The sequence below is a fragment of the Sarcophilus harrisii genome, chromosome 1 (genome assembly GCF_902635505.1).
Source record: "Sarcophilus harrisii chromosome 1, mSarHar1.11, whole genome shotgun sequence".
Classification (NCBI taxonomy): domain Eukaryota; kingdom Metazoa; phylum Chordata; class Mammalia; order Dasyuromorphia; family Dasyuridae; genus Sarcophilus; species Sarcophilus harrisii.
The window spans coordinates 160,377,394-160,404,738 of NC_045426.1; the positions used below are offsets into that span (position 1 = coordinate 160,377,394).

Consider the following 27,345-nt stretch of genomic DNA (forward strand, 5'->3'; position numbering starts at 1 on the left):
TATCCATAATCGTCCCGCCTATCGCGGAAGTCTGGGGCCGAATGCTTTAAGAATCTGTGGGGAACTGGAGGACGGAAGTGACTGTTGGGCCGGCTGAGGTCGCTTTAAATTCCCTTCCCCCTTCCCCTTCCCGGGCTCTGCGCGGGCGTCAATGGCGTTAGACGTGAAGTCGCGAGCGAAGCGCTACGAGAAGCTAGACTTCCTCGGGGAGGGACAGGTACCCGCGCTCTGGGTGCCTGGGGTCGGGGGCGGGGGGAGCAGCGCGGGAGTCCCGGGCCCGGAGCAGGTGGACCGCGGACGTCGGACGCTGCCCCAGTCGGGCCGAGGGCTAGGCCCCGGGGTCGGGGCCTCCGGCCCGGCCATTCGCTCTGCCCTCCCTTCCCCCTCCCGATTCCCATCAGCCACGCGTGGAGAAAATAACTTTGTGTGCTCTTCCCTTCTAGTTCGCCACAGTATACAAAGCCAGGGACAAGAACACCGGCCAGATTGTCGCTATTAAAAAGGTGAGTTTTGCTCTCTTGTCTTAGGGCCTCGAAACAAACCACCACGAGGAGTTTAAGGGAGAGGGACGAGCGCGGGTGTTACGCAACACTCCCTCGCTGCTCAAGCTGCCGTGGCTCCCCAGGGCCTCGGGCATCATCTATAGAATCCGCGGATGTTCATTTAAAGCCCTTCTCAAGCGAGCCCCAGCTCGCCTTTACTGGGCAGCTAACTTTTTATAAAAGCGCTATTTGTACCAGCCAAGTGATCTTATTGCTCCTCCTCAGATACCCCCAGTCTTCCATCCTTACCGCCTCCTCTTCAAGTTTCTAACTTCCTTCAAGGCGTTGATCAGCCCAAGTATCTTTTTCCGATGCACGCAGCCTGCTTTGGTCTGATCCCTTCCCAGCCTTTGCTTTTTCCTTTCTTTTCCAAAACAAAGTATTTAATTTGTATCTCTTTTGTATATAGTTAAAGAGTTATCTGCTCCACTGTACAAAATATGCTCCAGTAAATACAAGATGAATGTGGATTGGGGTTAATTTGCAGGGAAGGTGTTTATAGGGAAGGCTTCCTCATCCTGATGAAATCACAGGTCCTATTGAGAGGCAGCCTGGTGTAACGGCTGGAGAGCTGTCCTGGGAATCTAGAAGTGCTGGAATCAAGTTCTCCCTCGGACACAAGCTGCTCATGGGACCCTGGATGAGTTATTTAATTCCTCTGGGTCTCAAGTAACTCTTGATCATGTAACTTGTGCTAATCTGTGTTGATAAAGGTAGCTCTTAGGGAGGAGCTACACTTAGCAAAAGCTATCTTCACTTACACCTATCATATATATTGACACATGTTACATGTGTTCTATATGTGTACACATACATTTTTTTAAAATGTTGTTTCCTTTTCTTTGTATCTTTAATTCAGCAGTGCCTGGCACAAAAGTAGATCTTTATTTTCATGCTTATTGATTGAGAGAGTACTTTTAGGTTCTTTATTTTCTTCTATATGAATCATTATTGTCAACAGAATTAGGATAGACTGATTTTCAGGTATCATCTCTGATTTGCCCCTGTGACTGGATCAAATCATTTAGTGTCATTAGCCTGAGCAGAGCTCTAAAACTATAAATTCCAGAACAGTTGCAAAAGGAGCTCCCAACAGTAACAAAATTATAAATTCATTTGAAATTAGGTCATTAACTAAAACAACACCCTGGTGAATCCCTTAGCTTTTTAATAGTTTGTAGGCCTAGAGCAATGATGTTTTTGTAACATAACAGAAGAGAAATAATTTGAATTATTTTAGTCCCTTGCTTTTTTTTTTTTTCCAGGTACAGTGGAAAGGGCACAGAAGACCTAACTTTGAATAATAGTTCTGCTACTGGGTACCTGTTTGACCATGGGAAATTATTTAACTTTTTCAGGCTCCTGTTTCTTTATCTGTGAAGATAAGGAATTAGACTTTTGATGATCTTTAGGGCCCCCTTTCAATCTTCATTTTTCCAGCTGCTTTTGTCTTGGTGACCTTTTTTGCTCATTTGCACTTATTCCCTGCTAACTCTGGGACTGAAGGGAAATGGCTGGCCATTTGAGGCTTGGAAGCACCTTGCAAGGTTCTCATAGTTACCTTTTGTCTTGAGGTAGGACCACATCTAAAATCAACTACCCTGTGTTAGTAGCAATAACATATTCCTTAGAATTATTTGCTTTGTAGTTTGAAACTTTGTCTTCTTCACCAATCTAAATTCCTCAGATTCTAGTTTAAGCTGTTATCTCCTTTGTAAAAGTCTCATGTGGAAAAAAGCAGAATAGCACCAAACACTAGAAGTCAGAAAACCTAATTTAGTCTTCCCTAAACTAGCTGGAAACCTTGGAAAAGTTTCTTTATGGAATTTTTTAGCTCCAAGATGAGTGGAGTGATTGCTGAGGTGTATTCTGGTTTCTAAAACTCTTATCACAAAGTCTAGTCACTCAGGCTTGCAGTCTTTGAATCATAATTGACTGTTCACACTTTTTTTCAAACCCAATTTCTTTCCCCTATCCCCCCAAATCCAGTCAGTTGCCTGGAGCTTTGCCTCTACAATGTCTTTCGCATTTCTTGCCTTCTTTTCAATTCCCTAATTCTAGACTTGCTTCATCAACTTTTTCCTGAGTTGTTAATAAAAATGGCAAAAGGCCTTCCTGGTTGGAGGGGTTCCTCATTTCAGATGTTTTTCTTTCCATATCATCTTCCTCATAGCTCTCAAAGCAATTTTTTAAATAAAAAATGTATTTAGTATTTTTCCTCAGTTATATAAAAAAACTTAAAACATTCATTTTTAAAACTTTGAGTTCCAGATTCTTTACTATCCTTTCCCCCCATAATGCAAGCAATTCAGTATAGGTTATATATGTGAAGTTGTGCAGAATATTTCCATGATAAGTCACATTGTGAAAGAAAATATTTTTATAATAGTTATATTGTAAAAGAAAATATAGATTTAAAAATTTGCTTCAATCTGCATTCAGACACCATTAATGTTCTTTCTCTGGATAGCAGTCCTTCAGAATAGTCTTGCACCATTGTATTGCTGAGAATAGTTATGTTGTTATTCATAGTTAATGATCTTACAATGTTGATGTTACTTTTTACACAGTACATTTCACTTTGCATCAGCTCATGGAAGTGCCTAAGTTTTTCTGAGAGTATTATTATTCTGTTCATCATTTCTTATAGCATGATAGTATCCCATCATAATTATGGACTATATTTTATTCAGCCATTCTCCATTGATGAGTATTCCTTCAATTTCCATGTCTTTGCCCTCAGAAGAATTGCCATATGTGTGTGTGTGTGTGTGTGTGTGTGTGTGTCTTTTTATTTGTCTCTTGGATATAGACTAATGTATTGTTAAGTCAAAGAGCATATATGGCTTTCTAGCCCTTTGGGCATAATTCTAAATTTCTCCACAAAGTGGTTGAATCATTTCATAGCTCCACCAAAAGTGCATCAATGTCTCAACTTTTCTGTCCCCTCCAACATCTATCATTTTCCCCTTTTGTCTATTAGCCTAATAGGTGTGCCAAAACATCCCAGAATTGTTTCAATTTGCACCTCTCCAGTCAAGAGTGAGTTAAAGTACTTCTTCATATGACCACAGACTGCTACAATTACTTCATTTGAAAACTCTTCCTGTCTTTTGAACATTTATTAATTGGGGAATGGGTCTTTTTATAAATTTGACTCAATTCCATTTGAAGGCTTGTATATTGAGACTTTCATCAAAAAAAAAAACCTTCAAATTTTTTTCACAACTACTCTTGGTAACTATATTTCCCTTTTGTTTATTCTATTCTCTCTTTTCATCCTATCCCTCCTCAAAAGTGTTTTGCTTCGGTCTACTCCCTCCCCAAACAAGCTTAAAATAGAAGCCTGACTCTATTTAAGAACTTTGGTCCTTCTTTTTTTTTTATCTCTAGGACAAAATTTAGATTTCTTAATTTGACATTTAAAGTCTGCCAGCCATGTCTCTTGTCTTTTTTTTTTTTTTTTTTTTTAAGCCCAACAGGTTTGTAGTTCCCCAAACTTAATATTTTATGTCCTATCTCAGTGCTTCTGACTGGCCTGTATAACTGGATTGTTTTCCATTCTAAACGCTTTTCCTCTTAGAATTCCTAACTTCCTTGTAGGTTGAATTGCCCACAAAGAGCTCTTCCTTCTCAGATTTTTAAAAAAATTTATTTACTCTATATAAATCAGAAGAGTGTTAAGTTCCTTGAGAGTAGGGAGTGTTTGTTTTGTACCTATATTGGTGCCACCAATATAGGTCATCAAGCTGAATGATTTAATTTAACTTTGGAGTTTAGATGATTTGCAATTGTAACTGTCTACTTCTACTTCTCTGCATATATAAAAAATCAGGAGTTCATCTCATGAGAGGGTGTGCTGGAGCCATAGAACACAGTGTTAAATTGTCATTGTTAGCATTTACAATTCAAAAAGTCAGTAAGTGCTACAAGGGGCTTGGTACTTTATTTTGTAGATTGTACATAAAAAGTGTCCAATTAAATGTTAATAATGCAGATTAAAATTAAAATGTGTCATGCATACAAGCTGGTTGGTTGTGTGTGTGTGTGTGTTTTCCCAGAAATCAAGTTGTTAAACATTTATCAACACATCCCTAACATAGGACCTAAAGTTGAAATGAACTTTGTTTAGGCCATCATCTGACATTTTTCTACCCAATGCAGAAATCTCTTTTCTACAAAATCTTAGGCATTTTCCTAATCTACTTGAATGCTTCTAGTAAAAGAAAGCTTATTTGACAACAGGATTTTTGTCAAATCATTTCTATTTCCTTGTTTACCTACAAAGGAATCCTGGTCCAGTGGATAGTACAAATCTTAAAGATCTTTGAGTCCTGTTCCTTCATTTATTAGTAGCACCATCCTGGGCACCTAATTCACTTCTCTTAGTCTCAGTTTCCTCATCTTCTTTATGAGGATGTTGAATTCATTATTGCCTCGAGGTTCCTTCCAGTTCCAAATCTGTGATCTCTTAAAGTATTATTTCCAGATGTTTTACCATCCTGATTGCACTTTATGTCCTTAAAATATGATACATGTAAAATTGCATATTTTATTCCATGAAATATCTGACCAACACAGATTATGATGAAACTTTATTTACATCAGTCTTTTCTAGGATTAAAACAACCTAGGCTTTGTCCCAGAGAAGACAATTTAAATTTACAAAGTAAACTTTCAGTACTTAAATAGGATAAGCAACTGAATCTAGTAACTCTTTAGGCAGAATAATTAGGTAAACAAGAAACTCACCTAATAGAAAAAAAGTTAGAAGTCAAGATTAACTCCAGGCTTCCTCCTCTTATCTTGAAGGAGAAATTACCCTGTCTTCCCTAACCCAACTAAAGGCACATCCCATTGTTTGAATTACTGTTTGTAGTGGTTATCCTGGACCCAGAATAACTAGTTTCAGCTCTGAGCTAAATAGTGCTTCTAAAAATTCTGCATTTATTATGTAGCCAGTTGATTTCTGAGGAAAATAAGGTTACTTTGCACAGCTCTCCCTCTCAATTCACTTGCATGTCATGGTGTCACCTTCCTGATGTCTTGGTTCTATTTAAAAACAAAGGACAAAGAACAAACTATTAATTTATGTCAAATTAGTCCATGTATAACTTGAGATTTTGGAGTTTTTTAAGAGTCTTGCCTTTGACTTGCTGGTTTAAGTCATGTAAGCTTTCTAGCCCTCAGACAAGACACTTGATTGAAGAGTTGTTGAAAACAGTTCACCAGTTATTCGCAGATCCCAGCCAGATACCAACCAGCCCCTTCCCAAAATTTCATCTTGTTATTTTCACTTTATTCAGCCTAGCAGGGTTTTTTTTTTTTTGGTGAAGCTCAGCTTCATTGTTTATCGCAATAATTCTCTACCTCAACTTTGTATCACCTGCAGATTCCATAAGCATGTCTTCTGCAGGTTCACAGATGTGTCAGCTAAACTAGATTTCTGGTTCTCTAAATACAAGTTCTACTTTCTAACCTCTGATGCTTAGTAATGGAAAGATTTATTGCAGATTTCATTTGACTTTGCAGTGTGGTATAGTGAAAAAAGCACTAGATGTGGAGTCAAAACATGTAGGTTCAAATCCAGACTCATATCAGCTGTGTCATAAAAGTCATATATCCTTTCTGAGTGATCTTTATTGCCCCCTTTTGTAAAAGGGAGGTGGAGGTAAATTGGCCTAGTCCATAGAATGCTGGGTTAAATGTGCTTAGTCATTTAATAGCTTTAGGTACTTGAGCAAGTTTTGTATAGTCTGTCTGGACCTCAGTTTCTTCATCTGTTAAATGAGGTATTGAAGTAAATTGGGATCTTAGCCTTTTTTTTCAATTTTGATAACTTTCAATATAATTCTTTTTTTTTTTAATAGTCCTGTGTGTTCAGTGCAGTTAAACACATTATTCTAAGAAGTTCATACACTTTACCACATTCAAAGGGCTCCATAACACAGAGCAGTTTAAGAATCCCTGGATTAGATGATTTCTTAAGGTCCCTTTCAGTTTTAAATCGAGGATTTACTGTTATTTCCCCTATAACCGTCCTTCAAGTCCTTTTTTCCATGAAGGTTTGTTTTTTTTTAAATTTTATCTCTACTTACAAGTTCTCCTATTACTTCCTTTAGAATTAATGTCATGTGATATCACACTCATATTCTACCTGTAGCTTGTAATTTAATTATTTGTCTACATTTTAGAATGTAATATCCTTAAAGGAAGAGAATGTCTTTACTTATCTGTCACAATGCCTAGCACATTAATGTTTGAGTAAAAGAACCAAGTAGAATCATATAGTATGTCATCAGATCTTTTTGTCAGTATTGAAATTTATATATTAATAATCACTAAAATTTGGGTATGGTCATTTAGAAATCTTAGATTTCATTATTTGTATAATCACCTGTCCTGTATCTGCCCATTAAAGTGCAAATTAATGTGCAAAATATAATGAGCGACTATGATATATTTGACTTAATGAAATCAAAGTATACAATATCTGTGGCACTCATCTGATTTACCAATTTAGTAACCCTATCAGAACAACTAGTGAAACTAATTGAGTATGACCTATGGGATTTTTTTGAGGAGAAAAGATATTTAATGTTATTTAACTTTTTAAAATATTTTCACTTAACAAGAATTTATTTTTCCTATCTGCCACTCCCTTTGAAAAGACAAATCAAGACACTTGGAACAAGTATAAATATAGTCAAAACAAATTCACATACTGATCATGTCCAAAAAAAAGTGTCTTACTCTATATTTAGTCTATCACTTTTCTGTCAAGATGTGGGTAGCATGCCCAGATTTGTTTTCTGGAATGATGATGGATCATTACATTGTTCAGAGGTTTTTTTTTTTTTTTTTTTTTTTTTTTTTTTTTTAATACAGCTTTTTATTTACAAGATATATGCATGGGTAATTTTTCAGCACTGACAATTGGAAAACCTTTTATTACAATTTTCCCCTCCTTCCCTCCACCCCCTCCCCCAAATGGCAAGTTGACCAATACATGTTTTATATATTAAAGTATATATTAAATACAATATATGTATACATGTCCATACAGTTATTTTGCTGTACAAAAAGAATTGGACTTTGAAATAGTATACAATTAGCCTGTGAAGGAAATAAAAAATGCAGGCGGACAAAAATAGAAGGATTGGGAATTCTGTGTAGTGGTACATACTCATTTCCTAGAGATCTTTCACTGGGTGTAGCTGGTTCAATTCATTACTGCTCTATTGGAACTGATTTGGTTCATCTCATTGTTGAAGAGAGCCACATCCATCAGAATTGATCATCATATAGTATTATTGTTGAAGTATATAATGATCTCCTGGTCCTGCTCATTTCACTCAGCATCAGTTCATGTAAGTCTCTCCAGGCCTTTCTGAAATCATCCTGTTGGTCATTTTTTACAGAACAATGATATTCCATAACATTCATATATCACAATATATTCAGCCATTCTCCAAATGATGGGCATCCATTGTTCAGAATTTTTATGTCTTCCAAAGTTATTTTTGCAATGTTGTTATACTATAAATTGTTCTCTTGGTTTGGCTTATTTCACTCTACATCAGTTAATATTATCTTTTTACTATTTTTATTATAGCACAATAGTGTTCCATTACATTCATATGACATTGTTTAACCATTTTCCATTTTATGGACACTACTTTAGTTTCAAGTTCTTTATCTTTATAAAAAGAGCTCTGTAAATTTTTTTGAACACAAGGGCTCTTTCCTTCTTTCTTTGATCTCTTTGGAATAGAGGCCCTTTAAGTGATATCATTGGCTCAAAAATGCAATTAAGTAATTTTGAGGCCAAGTTCCAAATACTTGCCAAAATGGCTGGGCCAATTTACATATCCGCTAACAATGCATTAATAGTCCCTTTTTTCCTCAGCTGCTACAGCAATTTTCATTTTTAATTATATTTTCCAATCTAATAGGTATGCAATGGAACATGAGAGTTGGCTTAATTTTAATTTATGTAATTCATGATTTAGAGATTTGATTTCATGTGGCTTTTGATAGCTTGGATTTCTTTGAAAACTGTGTGTCCCTATCTTTTGGCCATTTATCTTTCAGGGAATTAATTCCAAAAACATTTTAGAAATAAGAGAAACTTGCTGTATAGATTTTTCCTCAATTAACTCCCTTCTAATCTTAACTTCATTGAATTAGTGCAGAAGCTTTTTATTTTATATAATCAGAATTGTCCATTTTTTCTTCTTTGATCCTCTCTATTCCTTGTTTAGTCTTGGATTCTCTTTCTCATCCATAGAGGTAGTGATTGATTAAAAGTTTAGCAATCTTTGCTCCAAATATAGACATTTAGGTCTCTGTCTCGAACTTTGCAGAATCTACATTTTTTCCCTTTTTGAGAGTGGAGCAGTACTTGCCATTCTTCAGTCTTCTGGCCCTTTGCCTGCTTCCCATGATTTCTTAGATTACTAATGATGATTTTGTGATAATTTTTATAAGTACTCGGGGATACAATTTATCTAAATATGAATATCTTAAGTGTAGAGATTGGACAGTTAATTTTTAAAGTTTCCATCTCTAAGACTCTGAACTCAGGTCTAGTTCTGGTGATCTCTAGAAGTGGTACATGTTTACAGGATAATTAATCATGGTACTAAATTTTAATGTATTTTTTTTTCCCCTCTAGATCAAACTTGGACATAGATCAGAAGCCAAAGATGGTAATCAACATATAAAAATATTTACTGAATAAATAAATGAAGCCCTTTGACATGATGGGAAAAGCCTCTGTTCTTGCATAAAGGGAAGGCTTGAAGGGGTCAGTGAAGTATAGACATGATGTAATGAGTCCTTGCATCCCCAATGTGACAGAGAAAAAGCCCACAAAGCTCCTTACCATATGGAACCTTTGAGCTTTCCAAAATCATCCCTCCTACAATCTGAACCCTTTTATTTACTTGCCCTTTCCAAGAGCATGTTTCCATTGAACGTGGGATGTGATTTTTTGTTTCTTTTAAGTAAGAAACAAAAGAATAACTAATAATTCATTTGAGTTTATTTAATGAAGCTTTGTTTTAGCGAGAAAGAGTCAGTATACTTTTACCAGATTGATTTTTTAACATGGAGCAGTTTGAGTGGTGAGCAAACTTAATTTAGCCAACGATTGAAATAAAGGGAATGGTCAACTTTAAGGACTACTTTAAAACTGAATATACCCTTGAGGTGGGAGGAAAGGAGGTGAAATGGACACCAGAAACAGGTCACCCCCAGGAAGAACCTTTGAAGGGGCTCTTAGAGCCTTGTATTTGCTTTCTCCCTGTATTGTGATTCCACTTGACTTGACTTTCTAGGGGTGAATGTTGACTCATGGAGAAAAGATTATGACTTGAGGCCAATCCTGGAGCATGCTCATCCCTCATATACCATAGCATGGTTCTGTGGGCTCTTTGTTTGCAGAGTCTCTACTAGGAATGCATTTGCTAGATGTTAACCCCGTAGTGTAGCAAAGGATAAGAAACTTATTCTTTTCTTGATTTCTTTTTTTTTCTTTAAGTTTTCTTTTTTATTCTTTTTTTAACTTAATATTTCCAGAGATATCATGAGTAGAACATATATCTATACTGAGTACTATATTATAATGAGTACTATAAAAAAATTTACACTGGTATATTAGAATGTGTGCCCTCAAGGACTTTAGAATCTAAAATCCTATTCCATACAAATGGTGTATTTCAAATAAATGTATGCTTAACTTCTCTTGTCTCACAGAAGCAAAAAAAACTACTAAGGCAGAATGTTGTGTGTATTATTAGATGCAGGAACTTTTTTAGAATGTCTTTCTTAGATGTCAGAAAAGATGCTTGTGTTTCTTCACTTAGAGGAAAGTATATCTCAGAACTGTTGATTCTCACTTTACTCTTTTGCAGGTATCAACAGAACAGCTTTGAGGGAAATAAAATTACTTCAGGAATTAAGCCATCCAAATATTATTGGTGTGAGTATAACCTCATCGAAATTTGGAATTTGGGTATCTGATCTTTTATTGAATATGAGAAGATTAATAGACTTTTTTTGGATGATAAGTTGCTGCCTTAATAAAAAACATTAAAAGTTTAGTAACCCATAAAATGTTGTCCACCTTGCTATAGATTTCATTTCTTTAACTTTATGGTTAATGAAATAACATTTCATTGGCCCTGGGCCAGTGACTAACTGTTAATTCTTATGACTTTTTTTTTTGCTTTGGAGGAAAGGACAAAGAGAAGAGTAGGGTGGACAATATTCATTTTAATGCCAGTAACTACCTTCATAGTAATTTTACACTTTGTTCTAAAGTATTCTTTAAATTGGGAATCTAGGAAAAAGTCAGTTCATAACTTCCATATGTGGGAGGGAAATAGAAAGCATAAGAACTAGAGTTTGTTTATAGAAAAGCTAATTAAATTACAACATTTGAGACCACATAAGTAGATAATTCAATAACAAGAACTTATATAATGAGTTTTGAGTACTTAGTGATTAACAAAACATACATGAAATGGCTCATAATCTGTTCAGTGTTTTATTTTAAAAATAGGTCTCAGTGTTAATGTGTGTGACAAATCCATAAGAACATAGAGGAGTAAAAAATTTTTTTGTTGTTTTCAAACAGCTCCTTGATGCTTTTGGGCACAAGTCCAATATTAGTCTTGTCTTTGACTTTATGGAAACTGATTTAGAGGTAAGAGTAGTTCAAGACTTCTGGAGGAAACTTATTTGTCTGATATCAAAAGGATATAAAAATTGCCTTTGTGTTTATGAATACACTGCTAGTCAGAGGAATGTCAGTTTTTGTAATCATAGCTTTACATGCTCTAAATCTGTAATAAACCCAAGTTCTCCACATTTTACCCCTTACTTGATTTATCAATGCCATCTTTATGTAAGCCACACAAATTACACAGAAAATTTTCATTTTGCCCTGTTGATATAGTTTAATTAATTAATTAATTTTACGTGGGGTACAAATCTGACCTTTCATTAAAAACACAAAAACATCTTTTCCTTAAATAATCCATGTAAGAAATAGTATCAGAAACCTCATGACATTTATATAGTGTTTTATTGGAAGAAAAATAATTTCTGTTCCTGAAGTTTAAGTATATACTATGAAATTGTTTCACAGGTAATAATAAAGGATAATAGTCTTGTGCTGACACCTTCACATATCAAAGCCTACATGCTGATGACTCTTCAAGGATTAGAATATTTGCATCAACACTGGATTCTACATCGGGTAAGATATTAGCTATCATGGTCAGTATGATTGCTTCTATATGTGATGGTCATGACAAATTTAGGGGATCAATAATTAGGGACCAACTTTGTCATTTGAATACTATCCCTGTGTTGCTGTATTAGATAAATTTTCAAGGCCCAGACATTCCTAGTCATCCTTATTACTAGGTGCTTTCTGTTAGTTCATATTTGAATTTCAAAGAGGTTACAAATTACAAAAGTCTCTTAACTCTTTAGCAGTGTTCTTAGGACACTCCCACTAACAGTGTAAGTTAGCACCTTCTTTACAACATAGAGTCTTTTTTTTTTTATCATCAGAAGAATAACTTTATTATTTTTTTTTAATAGCCTTTTATTTACAGGATATATGCTTGGGTAACTTTACAGCATTAACAATTGCCAAACCTCTTGTTCCAATTTTTTACCTTTTACCCCCCCCACCCCCTCCCCTAGATGGCAGGATGACCAGTAGATGTTAAATATATTAAAATATAAATTAGATACACAATAAGTATACATGACCAAAACGTTATTTTGCTGTACAAAAAGAATCAGACTCTGAAATATTGTACAATTAGCTTGTGAAGGAAATCAAAAATGCAGGTGTGCATAAATATAGGGATTGGGAATTCAATGTAATGGTTTTTAGTCATCTCCCAGAGTTCTTTTTCTGGGCATAGCTGGTTCAGTTCATTACTGCTCCATTGGAAATGATTTGGTTGATCTCGTTGCTGAGGATGGCCAGGTCCATCAGAACTGGTCATCATATAGTATTGTTGTTGAAGTATATAATGATCTCCTGGTCCTGCTCAGCATCAGTACAACATAGAGTCTTAAAAAATTGCCTAGAACCTTGAGAAGCTGTTATTTTCCTAGTCATACAATTTACATCATGGGTGGCCTTCCTGACTTTGAGGCTGCTTTTCACTCACCATTCTATGCTACCTTAATAATATGTGTGTAAATAATCATCTGCTTAGTCAACAATCATTTATTAAGTGTTTTCTGTGTGTGAACACTTTGCTAAGCACTGGAAAAAGATTGGATGTGCCCTGAAGGAGCTTATATTCTAATGGGGAAGACAACCAATAAAAGGGAGCTAAAAAATTTGAGGGGAAGAGCAGAGGTGAAGTTTATCTTTGAAGAGGCGGCGTGGTAGAGAAAGTCTAGTAGAAAGTAATGCAGCCTGGAAAGGAATGAAGACAGGGTTGACTTGAACTGCCTCCAAATTGGAGTTTTTGGGAGGCCCAGGAGTGGAGGGTACTTGAGGTGGAAAAAGTAATCCAGGGGTGGAGTGAGCATCCAGGATGAAGAGATTACTTGCCATGGCTTGGTAGACAAAAGTTAGTGGGAATGAGTCTGGAAGATAAGAGCACTGTACCAGGTGCTGGGAGAGATAAAAGCTTAGATTAAGATGGCCCCTGTCTTTATGGGGCTTAGTCTCATTAGAATATACTATGGGAATTCAGGTGGCACAGATACATAATTTAATATAAATGCTTTAGTTATAAAACAATAATTCATTCTCACTTTACCATTATCTCAGATGGGTATCCTAAAGCTTAACTCTATTGTGAGGAATTTCATCCAGTTACAATTTTTTTTCTCCAGAAGATTTGTGTTTTATACTCTATATTCTTTAAAATAGTAATATACTAGAGAGTCTTACATTAGACTTAATGCTGATCAATTATGATCAAAGCTGACATTTACGTGGTATTTTAAAGTTCACAAAGCACTTTATATGTTTTACCTTGTTTGATCCTCACAACTACCCTCTAAGTTAAGGAGTACAAATATATTCCATTTTATAGATATAGGAAATGGTTGTTCGCCTTAGTTCTTATAGCTAGTAAGTAACAGAACCCAAGTCTTCTGGACTTTGCCAAATTTTGTTATACTGAATTGCCTCCTATTTCAGGTATTCTTAAGTCAGTGTAAGTTTTTGTTGAAAGCATTTGGTGATATACTTCATTATGTCAGAGTTCTCATGGTAATCACAAAACACTGGTATGTTGGTTAGCTCAACAACATGGGGCAGCTAGGTGATACAATAGAGCATTGTCTGAGAGTTGGGAAGATCTGAATTCAAATATGACATTAGATATTTACTAGTTATTTGACCCTGGGCAAGTCACTTAATTCTGCTTGCTTTAGTTTCCTTGTCTGTAAAATGAGTTGGAATAGAAGATGATAAACCGCTCCATTCTCTTTCGTCAAGAAAACTGCAAATGGGGTCACAAAGAATTAGACATGACTGAAATAGCTGTACCACCACAACAAACATCATGGGATTATAATTAAGGAATACTATGACTTTTCAGATTTCAACTAAAGAAAATGACAGACAAATCTCACTGCAAGTGGAAAGACCAGGCCAGATTCGTGCAAATTCAAAAATATTTTTGAAGAAATCATTCTATTATTTTCAGGGACATCAGACTTAGACAAACGGTATTATCACTCTAGTAGAAGTCCTTTGGGTTTTTGTTTTGAATGAATATTAATAAAGATTTTCAACTAGCCAACTAATGGTGTGTAAAACTGCTCCTCAAGTACTTGTAAGCAGCAATTTTTGGTATTATACATCTTAAAACTATTCCTTGCCATGTTTTAACAGTGCTGATTTACTTAGTAATTTTAGCATGGTTCCCAGAGTGTTAGCATGCTTCTTTTCCAAAGTATCTCTTCAAATATTGAAATTTGCACACTCTATATAAATCTTACTTTTAGTGATAAATGTACTTAACATGGCAGTATATCATTATAATGTTTTGGCTCTTTTAAAAATCAAATTAAGCCAGCTAAATTTATTGTTATAAAATTTAATTTTCTCTTCTTTTCTTTATAGGATCTAAAACCAAACAACTTGCTGTTGGATGAAAATGGAGTTTTAAAATTGGCTGATTTTGGTCTAGCTAAGTCATTTGGAAGTCCCAATAGAGCATATACACATCAAGTTGTAACTAGGTAAGCTAAAGTAAGTGGCTGTGGGATTCAAAATTGATTCCTGGTTCATTGTGGAGGATACAGTGACTGATAATATTCCTGGTGATTTAAGGACAGTTATGAGAATTATTTTTCTATTCCTTACCCACCTCTTGTTAATGTTGGACTTGGAAGAATCTTAAAGAGTAATCATTCTTTTCTGGTTATCTGGAAATGAGGTACACCAGAGAAGAGAAAAGGAAAAAAAGTGATACTGATACTTAGAGCTGCTGCTAAGAGATAAAAGGAAGTCTGGAATATCAGAAATGGGTGTTAACCACCCAATATATGGTAATAGTAACATTCAAGCTTAGTCTAAGGCTGTGGTAAGGGGGATTGTCCCCTTACTTATGATATGGATCTTAGAGGGGGGACAGAAGAGGCATAGGGACAGGCTGTATATAATGATGCTTGCACATGGTATGGGGTAGGTAGAAAACTTCTATGTGGCCACTGGCAACTTAGTTTTGGATAAAAATTGTATCTGACAAATGACTGAACCAGGTCTTGTGAGACAAATATACAAAATGTTTTAAAGAATCAGTCTACACACACTGATGGCTGTCTGTAGCACAGAAGGAGAAAACCCATAACTGGACTAGAATGAAGACTAACCCAGCTCTTACCATTTGGAACGACCACTATGTGAACGGCACTTAGCTGTTCGTTTTCTCTCAAGTATCTTGGGGGGGTTGTCTCGGGCATTGCTGTTAATGGGTATTGTCAAAAAACACAAGTCACCTTCAGAATGTCTGCCCACAGCCTGGTGATATATCCTGAGCTTAAAAACACTCTTTTAAGAGAATGATGGCAAGTTCATGGAACAGGAGTCACTGATTGAGACACAAAGACTCTAAACTTAAACTGTAATACCATCTATCTTTTATTGTATTTTTATTTATCTTGTTAATGACTTCCAAGTTACATTTTAATCTGATTTGGACTGTGTGCTGAAGTGTTAGGGATTTGTATGTGGCTTTCAGGTGACATATTTGACCTTGATATAGAGGATTGGGCTAGTGCTTCAGCTTTTTCTTTAAAATGATGTTTGATTGTCCTTGCTGTGTATCTGCCTTGCTTTATAGACATAGTTCAAAACCTTATTGTAAATCTTTCATGTAAATGAACCTTGCTGTTAAGAGTATTGAAGACCATTTAGTTTGTAATGATAATTTCTCTGCCTGTCCAATATCTTATGTAACTTTTAAAATTCTTTCTCTTAATTTTCCTATCTTAAGTCTATTTATACTCCTTTGCAGATCTACTCAGTCTCCCATATAATCTAACTATTACTTTGAAATTAAATGTCCTCCATTAATAATTTTTCCAGAGCTGGTGATGTATTCATCATATAATCATGTAAGAGGAGCTGAAAGGTTTTTGTTGTTATTCTGTCCTTTTCAGTCATGTCCGACTCTCCAAGATCCCATTTGGGGTTTTCTTGGCAAAGATGCTGGAATGGTTTGCTATTTCCTTCTCTCATCCCATTTTACAGATGAGAACACTGAAGCCAACAAGGTGAAGTGACTTGCCTAGGGTCATCCAGCTTGTAAGTATCTAAGGGCAAATTTGAGCTCAGAAAGATGAGTTTCTCTCCAGTGATCTATTCACTGTGCCACCTAGTTGTCTAATGTAAAGGTAGTCTTGAATATACCTAGACATGTAAGCAATGGAAAATGAGGTTTTTGATAGCAATTGTGAGAGGAAAAAACAAAAATTGAATGAATAAATCTTTTCTATTACTTTTTGTTTCTCTTTTTTAATGTCAAAATCCCAAATGACAAAATAGATGAGCAAAACATTTTTGTATTTCTATTTTTTTTTTATTTTTTCATTGATTCCATTATGTCACCTACATTTCCCAAGACATCCCTCCTAGAGAGCCTTCCTTTTTTAACAAAGAATTAAAAAGAAAAAAAAAAAAAAAGCAAATGCAAGTTCAGCAAAACTAACCATCATATTAAAGAACATGTAGCATACTAGATGGCACAGTAAATAGTTCTGAGCCTGCAGTCAGGCAGACCTGAGTTTAAATTTGGCCACTTACGCTTATTAGCCATTTGACCCTGGGCAAGTCAGTTCACCCCTGTTTACCTCAGTTTCCTCTGCTGTAAAATGAGGATAATAATAGCGCTATCTTCCAGAGTTGTTGTGAAGATCAAATGAGATAGTAATTGTAAAGTGCTTAACACGCTGCCTGCCTGGCATGTGGTAAATAAATAAATATTAACTTATTATTATATCACACCCATAGCTTCTGCAAAAAAGCAGGCTGAAATGCCTTCTCATATCTCTTCTTTGGGACTTAGGTTGGTCATTAGAATTTTTTAGCATTCCATTTCTATCATTTTGTTGTACTCTCCATTTACAAAGTTGTGGTTATTGTGTATATTGTATTTCTGATTGTATTTGTTTCATGAAGTATAAGTTCACATGTCTTTCCATACTTTTCTGTTTTAATCAGTCATTTTTTTTAGCACAGTTAAGTTCCATTACATGCACAAATCACACTTTGTTTAGCTATTCTCTACTCAATAGCCATCTACTTTGTTTCCAGTTTTTTGCTACTACAAAAAATACTGCCATAAATATTTCTGTGTACATAGAACCATCTCTTTTCTATTCTTGTTTTCTTTTAGATAAATGCCTAATTGTTGGTAAATTATTCTTAATCTACTGAATGCTGATTATTATTTTTCATAGTGTCTGTTGGCAAGATTCTAATTTAGTGTTCATTTGCATTCTCAAGTCTTTTTCTTCTAAATTTGTCTGAGGATATTGAGTTGTTGATCTCAGTACCTGAGTAAGCTTCACCTATTTAAAAAAAATGGAATTAAGAAAGGAGGATTGTGATTTCATTTCTTGAAGAGCTAAGAATATTGTTAAGATGACCTATTAGACAATCTCTTTTCAAAGAAAGCTAATGAGGATATATATATATATCTTTTTGATAGTATTGATTACTGATTTTCTTGTTAACTTCTTTGTCTTTATGTCCTTGCAATTTACAGTTAGTATATCTTCCTTATCTTAAGTTTAATCAATATGTAAAATTTCTGATTTGCACAGTCAAAAGAAATAGAAAATCAGTTCGTTAGATGATCAGGGTGACTCCAGTTCTCGTGGACATTATCATACTCTTCCAAAAAGGAAGAGAGAAGCAAAATGGTAAGGTGGAAAGAGAGCTTACCCAGATGTCTCAAATTCTGGATTCTAGCTTTAATCCCGTCACTGGTTAGTTGCTGAACCTTGGACAATTCATGGGGGTGTAAATTGGATTAAGATAAAGTGCCTTCTTGCTCTGCCAGTGGGTTCTAAATTCTAGCTGGTCCAGCAAAGAGCATTGGGCAAGGTATCAGCAAGACCTGAGTTCAGACTTCTCAGACCCTAGATATATAATTTAAGTAAGTAACTTAACCTTTGTCTCAATTTCCTCATCTTTAAAATGAAAATAACGATAGTACCTATTTCCCAGTGTTATTAAATAGAATATGTTGGTAAAGCACTTTGTAAACCTTAAAACCCTTAATCTTAAGATTATGATTAGCTCTAAGCATGGAGTTAGGGCATTTCCCCAATAAGGGAAGCATTACTAGGGTTCCAGGAAGGGGTGTTTTTTTTGTTTTGTTTTGTTTTATAAGAATAGGACTCCAGAGTCAGGGAAATACTTTAGTTTTCATCACTCTCCTATTGGACAAAAATGCCCAGCATGCTACAAGGTTGTCCCTTACTTTTTCTTATCCCCACTCTGCAGGCTTTCATAATCTTTGGGAATCCATTGCTGATCTTGCAATAGCCATAAGGGACAAAATTATATATATTGTACAGAAATTTCCTTTATGACTTACTTTTCAAAAATTAATCCATTCTGTAAAGCAAATGTGACCTGTGCTGTTGTGATGTAACCAGGAAAATTAGCTGAATTTTTTGGTGCTTTTATTGTAAGAAGGCAATATTTTTAATTCTTTCTTCAGATGGTATCGAGCCCCTGAGCTCCTCTTTGGAGCCAGAATGTACGGTGTAGGGGTCGACATGTGGGCTGTTGGCTGTATATTAGCAGAATTGCTTCTGAGGGTAAGCCTTGAATTTACATATAGACGCTTTTGTATTGTGTATGCCTTTCCTTCTGTTAACCTGATGAGCAGTTTTTAAAAATTGTGATTAGAAATGCAGACATTTTTCCGCTTAAAAAAAAAATGAAATGTCTAACTGAAAGGATTGATAAGCTAGATAGTGCTTTTAGTTTGTAGTGTTGAGTTTAACACCTAAGATTATTTAATTTTTATTATTGTATGCAGCTATTCTGCAGAATACTCGAACATAATATATGTTGTATATCTGAATCAGTGTTGACTAAATGTGTATATTTTAGACACAAACACACACAAAACTGTTCCTCCTTGGAAGCTCAAGTCCCATAACTTCCATAGAATTTTCCTTAGCTTATCAAATCTATACTGATTCATATCCTGTCCTAAACCTAAACCCCCACAGTATTTGATCACTGTATCATTCTTAATTATATTTGTGATACATCAAAATTTGTGATTTTAATCTGTTTATAAGTTATTCTTAGCATTAGTGTCAGAGGTAGGAGTTCAAGTTCAAAATATGAATAGAATATTCATTTATTTGTGTGTGTGTATGTATGTATACATATACACATAATACTTGTATTGCCTCTCCCACTATTCTTAATTTATAATAATTGCTTAGGTTTTTCTCTGTCAATAACAATCACATTGCCACATTTGCCATTATTTCAGCTTCACATTTAGTTGACCTTTTTTGCCCTCTAGAAGCTATTACATTACTTTCATTTCCATGTAAAGGACATTCTGTGATGTACATTGAGTCGTCTTATCATCTAATACAAAACTTTGAGGTTTTGATGAACTTTACACATGAAATGTTCTCAGGACAATACTAGGATTCATCTGTGTAATAACATTTAGGACAAGGGATCATCCGGTCTCCTATTCCTCCCCTTCCTTGTTTTATAAAGGAGGAAACTGAGGCTTACAGGAACCACTTGCTTAGCCAGTGGCTGCTAATAAGTACAATGAGCTGGATTTTTAACACAGGACATTTGATCGTAAATTCAGGACTTGTTTACCAGACTACACTTGATTAGACTGGAATAACCCATTATTGATGCTTATCAAAGTAACAGTTTAGCCCTAGGTAATCATTTTCAGGGAAAAGTTTCAAATATTTTAGAATCTTAATGGAGTTAGATACTTTTAGGGGTAGGGTATTTTATGAATTCTTTTTATAGGAAGTTATTGTTTTTCTTTCTTTTTTTTTTTTTTTTAAATTTCTTCCAGGTTCCTTTTTTGCCAGGAGATTCTGACCTTGATCAACTAACACGAATATTTGAAACTTTAGGAACACCAACAGAAGAGCAGTGGCCTGTAAGCCTTCCTACATTCTCTTTGACTTTGCTCTCTTTGTTGATGTTGTCATGTGCTTAAATGCTGGCATCAGATGAATTTCACTGCAGGTATCTAGTTTTTTTAGTAGAACAAATAAGTATGGCAATGTTAAAACATTTTAATAGATCATATTCCTTGTAGTTGTGGGAATGACAAGACTATTGCAAATTATATAAGGATTTTTTAAGTGGAATCATTTAGATATCTTAATAAAGTACAATAAAATCATTAATAAGCATCTGGAAAAAAAATAATAAACATGCCCTATTGGATTACCTGTGCATTTTTCTTATGAAGCTATATAACTCAAGGGATTTAAAGTGTATCATATTTAAGAAATAATCCTTCTGTAGTGGTTCAAATAGACTTTACTCGGATCCAAGATTAAAGGATAATTCCTTTAATTTTTGTCCTTTTTAGGCTATTAAATAAAAATAAAAAAAAATAAAAAAAAAAGTAAAAAAATAAAAATAAAAATAATTTTTGTCCTTTTTAAACCATCATTAACAAGTTAAAATTGTTGCATTCCCAGAATATCGAGGCCCTGTAGAAATCTCTTTTCTCTAGATTTCTGCTCCTATTTTGGTTCTGTTTTTGTATTTTTCTTCTTGTTGCCTCAATAACTCACTGAATGTCACAGTCTTCAGAGTGCCTTTTAGTAGCATACTTCATTCTCTTAAAAATCATTGTGGGATATTAGAGAACCAGGTGGATTCAGAAGACCTGGGTTCATTCAAGCCCTGCTTCTTCCCTATAATGCCTTGTGATCCTGGGCAAATTATTTTACCTCTCAGTGTACTGGGCCATTCTGTAAGTAAGCCAATCTCCTTCATTTTCTTTCCTTGCAAGGAATGTTTACATTGACTGAATATTTCAGGAAATGTATAGTAGAGGGAAAGGTCTATGTCTTCAGAATAAATGTTTATTTCCTAGTCCCCACTATGATCCTTACTATTAAAGGAAACTCACTAAAAATGTAATTGAGTTGAGAGTATGCTTTTGCTCTAAATAGTCATCAACAACATGATGATGTAGATTATGTTCTTCACCTTAAATTTATCAGTGTTATAATAACAAAATAATTGAATAAGAAATTCAACACACATATATGTGTGTTGAACAACATATATGTTGAGTGCCAGGTCCTAGGGGAGGTTAAGTGCTATTAAATATTTTATGATTTAATACATTGCATTCATTTTTTAAAGCTTTACCTGACAATAGGAGTAAGGTAGGGGCTTCTTCTAAATCTCACCCTGCTTAAATATTTAGCTTCCCTTTTCTCCATATCAAAATAGGGATTTTTGGGGGTTATAAAATGTAAATTTTGCCTATAATCAAGTGTTCCCTCACTTAATAAATGTCATTTCTTTTTGTTGAAAATTAGAAGGTTTGAAGTACAGAAACTATATGTTTGATTTAAATATTTAACATTGCTGCAAATAGATAAGTTCTTAAGTATTTTTGGTTCTTTGTTCTTTTCCCATTCCTTTCTTGTATACCTCTAGTTTCTTTATTTTTGGTCCACATCTGTGATTTTATTAGTGTAGAGGATTCTATATTTATGCAGCTGCTTCTACGATCTAGAATCAGTAGCTACTTTACAACTTGGCACCTTAGAATCTTGCCTGGAACACGGAGAGATAATGTTGACTTCTCCAGATTTACAAAGACACTATGTGTCAGAGATAGGTTTTGAATACAAATTTTCTTAACTTCAGGGACAGGTTCCTCCATATTGAACCAGACTGCCTCTCCGTGTCTTTAATAATTATTTAGAGCGCATAGTTTAAAAAAAAACCACTGTGAGCAAATTATTTACCCAGGGATTGGGAAATGGCTTATATTATGTAATGGAATATCATTGCAACATAAGGAATGAGGAGTATAGAAAATTTAGGGAAACATAGAAACATAGTGAGATATTTCAGGACAAAGAAAGAGCAGGTTAACACAGTCATATCTGTTTCTGCCAATGTAGAAAAAAGTCAGCATGAGAAGCAGCAGCAGAAAGCTCTGGTAACACACCAAATCAATGTTGACCCTGCGCCATTAAAGGGGAAGAGCATATTGCTTTGTTTTGATAACTTACACACTGTTTCTAGGGGGAATGTACTTTGTAGGTAGATTGATTGTATATGTATTAGGAAGTATCTTTTGTGTCATATTGGTGGTTTTTTTTAATACATTGTTTTTCCTATCCTTAAGTCTGATAATTTTTACAATCTCTATAGGGAATGTGTAGTCTTCCAGATTATGTGACATTTAAAAGTTTCCCTGGAATTCCTTTACAACATATCTTCAGTGCTGCAGGAGATGACTTACTAGACCTCATACAAGGTTTATTCACGTTTAATCCTTGTACACGACTCACAGCTACTCAGGTATTTTAACATGTCCTTTAAAAAATGTGTTAAGATAATCTTATAAAAATGTTGGGGAAACATTTTCTTTAATGTAATGATAATTGCTATCACACCTTGAAAATAAAGTTGCCATTTGCAGTATCCCCATTAATATTTTTAAGTTTCTATTTTGGAACTGTAGAAAAATAAGAAACTGGATTTCATTTATATCTTTTGTGACCTGAATTAGGAAAGAAACTTGAAACAGTTTTCAACAGTGTATTTTTATGATGGAGGCAGGGAGGAACTTGCTTTCTTCACTGAGATTGCTACATAGTATAGAAGAAGTTTCATTTTTCTATAGTATAGCCATGGCTTGGAAAACAATCTATTTTACAGACTCAGTTGTTTTTATTGAAATCCAGAACCTCTCTGTTGGATACTAGAATTTTTAGACCACAGTTGCCAAGAGTTTGTTGAATTTATAATGGGAAAATTAAGTTAAGTTGGAAGTTATTCTTTCAAGTTTGTGTATTTGTATGAAAAGTACAAATTCTGTGGAGAAGAAGATAAAAAGCAGTAGATCTGGTTTCTACTCTGAGCCCTGTCAAAATTTAGCTAAGAGATTCTTAGAGAAATCCTCTTGTGAAATGAACTTAGATTATTTAACCTTAAAGGCTTCTTTGAATCTTGTGGTCCTATTCTCATTAAAGTGACCATTATTTGCAGTTTTCTGCGTGGTAATATATATCTGTCCAGTTTTTAATATGTTTGAAAACCTATTTTGCAAATTTATTTTTTGGAAATATTTAAGACTCATTAAAAATAGAAATAAAGGCATCGTGATGGCGAGGCCATTTTGGTGCATAAATAATCCTTTAAAAGCCAATACCAAATACAAAGCAAAGTAAATAGAGTCAGGAAAACAACATATACAAAATCAAAAGTGACTATTGCAAAATTATATAGAACAGACATAATTTGAAAAAAGAGATATGAAAAGACATTCCCACATTGATTCATTGTTGGTGGAGTTGTGAACGAATCCAACCATTTTGGAGAGTAGTTTGGAACTATGCTCAAAAAGTTATCAAACTGTGCATACCCTTTGATCCAGCAGTGTTACTACTGGGATTATATCCCAAAGAGATTATAAAGAAGGGAAAGGGACCTGTATGTGCACGAATGTTTGTGGCAGCCCTTTTTGTAGTGGCTAGAAACTGGAAACTGAATGGATGTCCATCAGTTGGAGAATGGCTGAATAAATTGTGGTATATGAAAATTATGGAATATTACTGTTCTGTAAGAAATGACCAACAGGATGATTTCAGAAAGGCCTGGAGAGACTTACACGAACTGATGCTGAGTGAAATGAGCAGGACCAGGAGATCATTATATACTTCAACAACAATACTAGATGATGACCAGTTCTGATGGATCAGGCCATCCTCAGCAACAAGATATCAACCAAATCATTTCTAATGGAGCAGTAATGAACTGAACCAGCTATACCCAGAAAAAGAACTCTGGGGGATGACTAAAAACCATTACATTGAATTCCCAATCCCTATATTTATGCACACCTGCAGTTTTGATTTCCTTCACAAGCTAATTGTACAATAATTCAGAGTCTGATTCTTTTTGTACAGCAAAATAATGTTTTGGTCATGTATACTTATTATGTATCTAAGTTATATTTTAATATATTTAACATCTACTGGTCATCCTGCCATTTAGGGGAGGGGGTGGGGGGGTAAGAGGTGAAAAATTGGAACAAGAGGTTTGGCAATTGTTAATGCTGTAAAGTTACCCATGTATATATCCTGTAAATAAAAGGCTATTAAATTAAAAAAAAAAAAAAGAAAAGACATTCCCAGTCCAGCATTAGATAAATTTGAGCTAAGCTTTTAATTTTTATTTTTCTAATGCAATTTTCATTTTTAGTGATACTGATAACCCAAGAAATGTTTATACCCCAATTAGATACGCTTGGGCCTCCCTCAGTGAAAAAACAAACATGAGGTTTCTTGTGATGTTACTTAAACATTTAATTTGTTCAGGCTAGAGAAAAGAGGAAATGTAATGAGAAATTTGGTTGCTTATTTAAAACTACTTGAGTTTTTTTTTTGTTTGTTTGTTTTTTTAAGGCATTGAAAACTAAGTATTTTAGTAACCGACCAGGGCCTACTCCTGGATGCCATCTGCCGAGACCAAACTGTCCTGCAGAAGCATTGAAGGAGCAACCAACTCTAGCTGTGGCAGCTAAACGGAAACGGACAGATGCCTTGGAACAAGGTAGAAACACTGGGTTTTTAATATTCAGAACTCTATAGACTATATATACAAATATTTTTAATAATAGTAATGGCTAGCATTTGTAGGGTGTTTTGAGGTTTAAAAACTTTGCACCTAATATCTGTTTTGATCCTTACAAGCATCCTGGGAGGTAGGTGCTCTTATTACCCCCTTTTAATAGATGAGGAAACTGAGGCAAGCAGAGGTGAAATGACTTACTTAGGGTCATGCAGTTAGTAAGTGTCTGAGGCCAAATTTGTCACTCACTGATTCTGATTCAGTGTTTTGACTATATCACCTGACTGCTAACTAATGTTAATTACTTGGTTTAAGAAACACAAATATCCTAAAATTTCATGATCTGCATCTTACACAAGATTTAGATCATCAGTAGATAGAGTTAATCTGTAGGATTTTTAGTTGAATATTTTATTTAGGTTTTACCTTTAATAAAAATTTATCATTAATTTGAATTTCCCCCTTAATGTTTATCTCTTACTATAAATATGAAAATGTGTTAGTAAGCATTTATTTAGCACCATCTAATGTTCTAGACATGTTTCAAATATTTATTTGATCCTCACAACAACCCCATAAAATCAGTACTCTTATTAATCCCATTTTATAGTTGGGGAAATTGAAATAGACAGGCTCAATAACTTGCCTATCTTTACCTAGCCAGTAAGTGCCAGAGACCAGATATATGAGTCCTCTTGACTTCAGGCCCAGCATTCTATCCACTACACCCCCTGCCTCAGATGTTTATAAAGACATTTGGATTTTCTGCTGATGTTTATTATTATGCTAATTAAAGCACATACATGAAATATGACAGAAATAAAGTTGAAAGATGCAATTTAACTTTTTCAGTTAATAGTTTATTGATGCCTTTTGTTTTTATATCAGTCATTTCCAAATATATACCCTCCTCCACTCTCAATGACTCTTCACTTCCAATTTAACTTTTTTACAAACTTAAATTATACAAGTTGAGCAGAATTTATTATAGTTTTATATGCTTCTATTGAAAAGTGCACATCATTTACTCAGAAGATAGCAGCCTGCATTTCATGCAGTAAACTGGCAAAAAAAAATGGCTGGTCTTAATATTTTTTTTAGTGGAGGTTGTGATAAATTTCTTTTAGTATAATTAGTGCTGAGTAAGTGATCTTAGAAAATCTTAATATGGGAGAGATAATTGGAACTTATTAACCAGTAAAATTGTTACCATTTCTTCCTAGGAGGATTGCCGAAAAAGCTGATTTTTTAATTACTGTGAGTACTGGACAGCATTGTGCTGATGAAAATAGGAAAAAAAAAAAAAAAAAAAAAGCAATAATGGGAAAATACAAAACATTAAATGAATGCTATAAAAAAGTGACTTTGTAAATATTTTACACATGTAAGATATGTAAAACTCTTGGTGAAATAAAAAAATTTTGTAAAAAAATCTGGTTCCTTAAATGAATTATTCTGTAACTGATTATGTCTTGATATGCCAATTCAGATTTTAAAGTAGTGGTGCCCTAACCCTGCAGTTGGTTCACTTACTGATTGTTTGTTTCTCCTCCCTTCCTTTACAGTACTGATTCATACTCCTAAGCAGTCAAGAGAAAAAAAATGGATCCCAGATTGTTGTTGATTTTGACTTTCATCCTGAATGACAATGATTGCATATAAAGAGCTGGATATGAATTCTATAGATCATTAACCAGTAGATATTGGAGTTTGTGTCTGTGTCTGTCTCTGTCAGCATGACAATGTCGGGTAGGGATGGTGTCAGATTTGGAGGGGAGGGGTGGGTAGTGATGATCAATGCTTTCTTTGACCAGTGACTTACAGTTTTTTCTAAAGAGGGTGACCTGGTTAAGAAAATGGCATTCGAGATTTATTAGGTTTAGATTTCAGGAGTCATCTTAAAGTCCTTCATGACCCCTACAATCCAATCTTTCCAGAGTAATTTGATAATAATCCTTGTCGTAATCCTGTTTAAACCCAAATTATCATGACATTCCTGCCCCTACCTCCATGATCCTGCTCAGACTGTCTCCTCCTTTTCCCTGCTGCACCCTTAACAAACTTCACAAAGATATAAATGCATCTTGTTGCCTTTGGCAGCCATGATATGAAAGATAAACCCGAGGTACCAAACTTGCCTGCACAATTCTTGAGTGTTGTTCAGATTAGATTGTAATTGGGAAATGCTTCACAAAATAAAAGTATAAGATGACATAGATGTTAATTTGTGGTTTTCTAAGTCAACTTGTAGCCTACAGGGATCTATTTTTATTTAAGTTTTACACCATAGATAGACACTTTTATTGTGTTTGATACTATGTCTCTGCCTAATAGATTAGGTTCTGCTTATTTCTCTATAATCTAACAATCCATATCCACATAAAACAATTTGCTCTCATAGAGATAAAGATAGATAAAATCATCTCAGCAGCAGCTCTTTTCTTCGTTTCAGGC

The 27,345-nt window shown here is 34.7% G+C and overlaps 1 protein-coding gene across 3 annotated transcripts; it reads left to right on the forward strand.

Moving 5' to 3' along the window:
- The first annotated feature begins 31 nt into the window (after positions 1–31).
- CDK7 (cyclin dependent kinase 7) lies at positions 32–26,599 on the forward strand. 3 transcript variants are annotated; one of them, XM_031965920.1, is made up of 13 exons: positions 32–217; positions 444–503; positions 9,220–9,253; positions 10,460–10,527; positions 11,185–11,253; positions 11,698–11,808; positions 14,662–14,780; positions 18,773–18,872; positions 20,126–20,212; positions 22,468–22,617; positions 24,726–24,873; positions 26,115–26,148; positions 26,457–26,599. In XM_031965920.1, exons 1-12 carry the CDS (start codon positions 152–154, stop codon positions 26,141–26,143), a joined length of 1,041 nt encoding a protein of 346 aa, XP_031821780.1. In that variant the 5' UTR covers positions 32–151; the 3' UTR covers positions 26,144–26,148; positions 26,457–26,599. The 3 variants fall into 3 exon arrangements, with proteins under 3 accessions (XP_031821780.1, XP_031821770.1, XP_031821787.1); XM_031965910.1 differs by lacking the exon at positions 26,457–26,599 and having other exon boundaries at positions 33–217; positions 26,115–26,205; XM_031965927.1 differs by lacking the exon at positions 26,457–26,599 and having other exon boundaries at positions 35–98; positions 26,115–26,205.
- The last annotated feature ends 746 nt before the right edge of the window (positions 26,600–27,345 follow it).

Bases quoted from the DNA above. Each gene is read 5' to 3' on its own strand.
- CDK7 (XM_031965920.1), top strand. From the start codon at position 152: ATGGCGTTAGACGTGAAGTCGCGAGCGAAGCGCTACGAGAAGCTAGAC. The intron at 10,528-11,184 runs GTGAGTATAACC...GTTTTCAAACAG, and splicing joins GCCATCCAAATATTATTGGT to CTCCTTGATGCTTTTGGGCA. The intron at 11,254-11,697 runs GTAAGAGTAGTT...ATTGTTTCACAG, and splicing joins TTATGGAAACTGATTTAGAG to GTAATAATAAAGGATAATAG.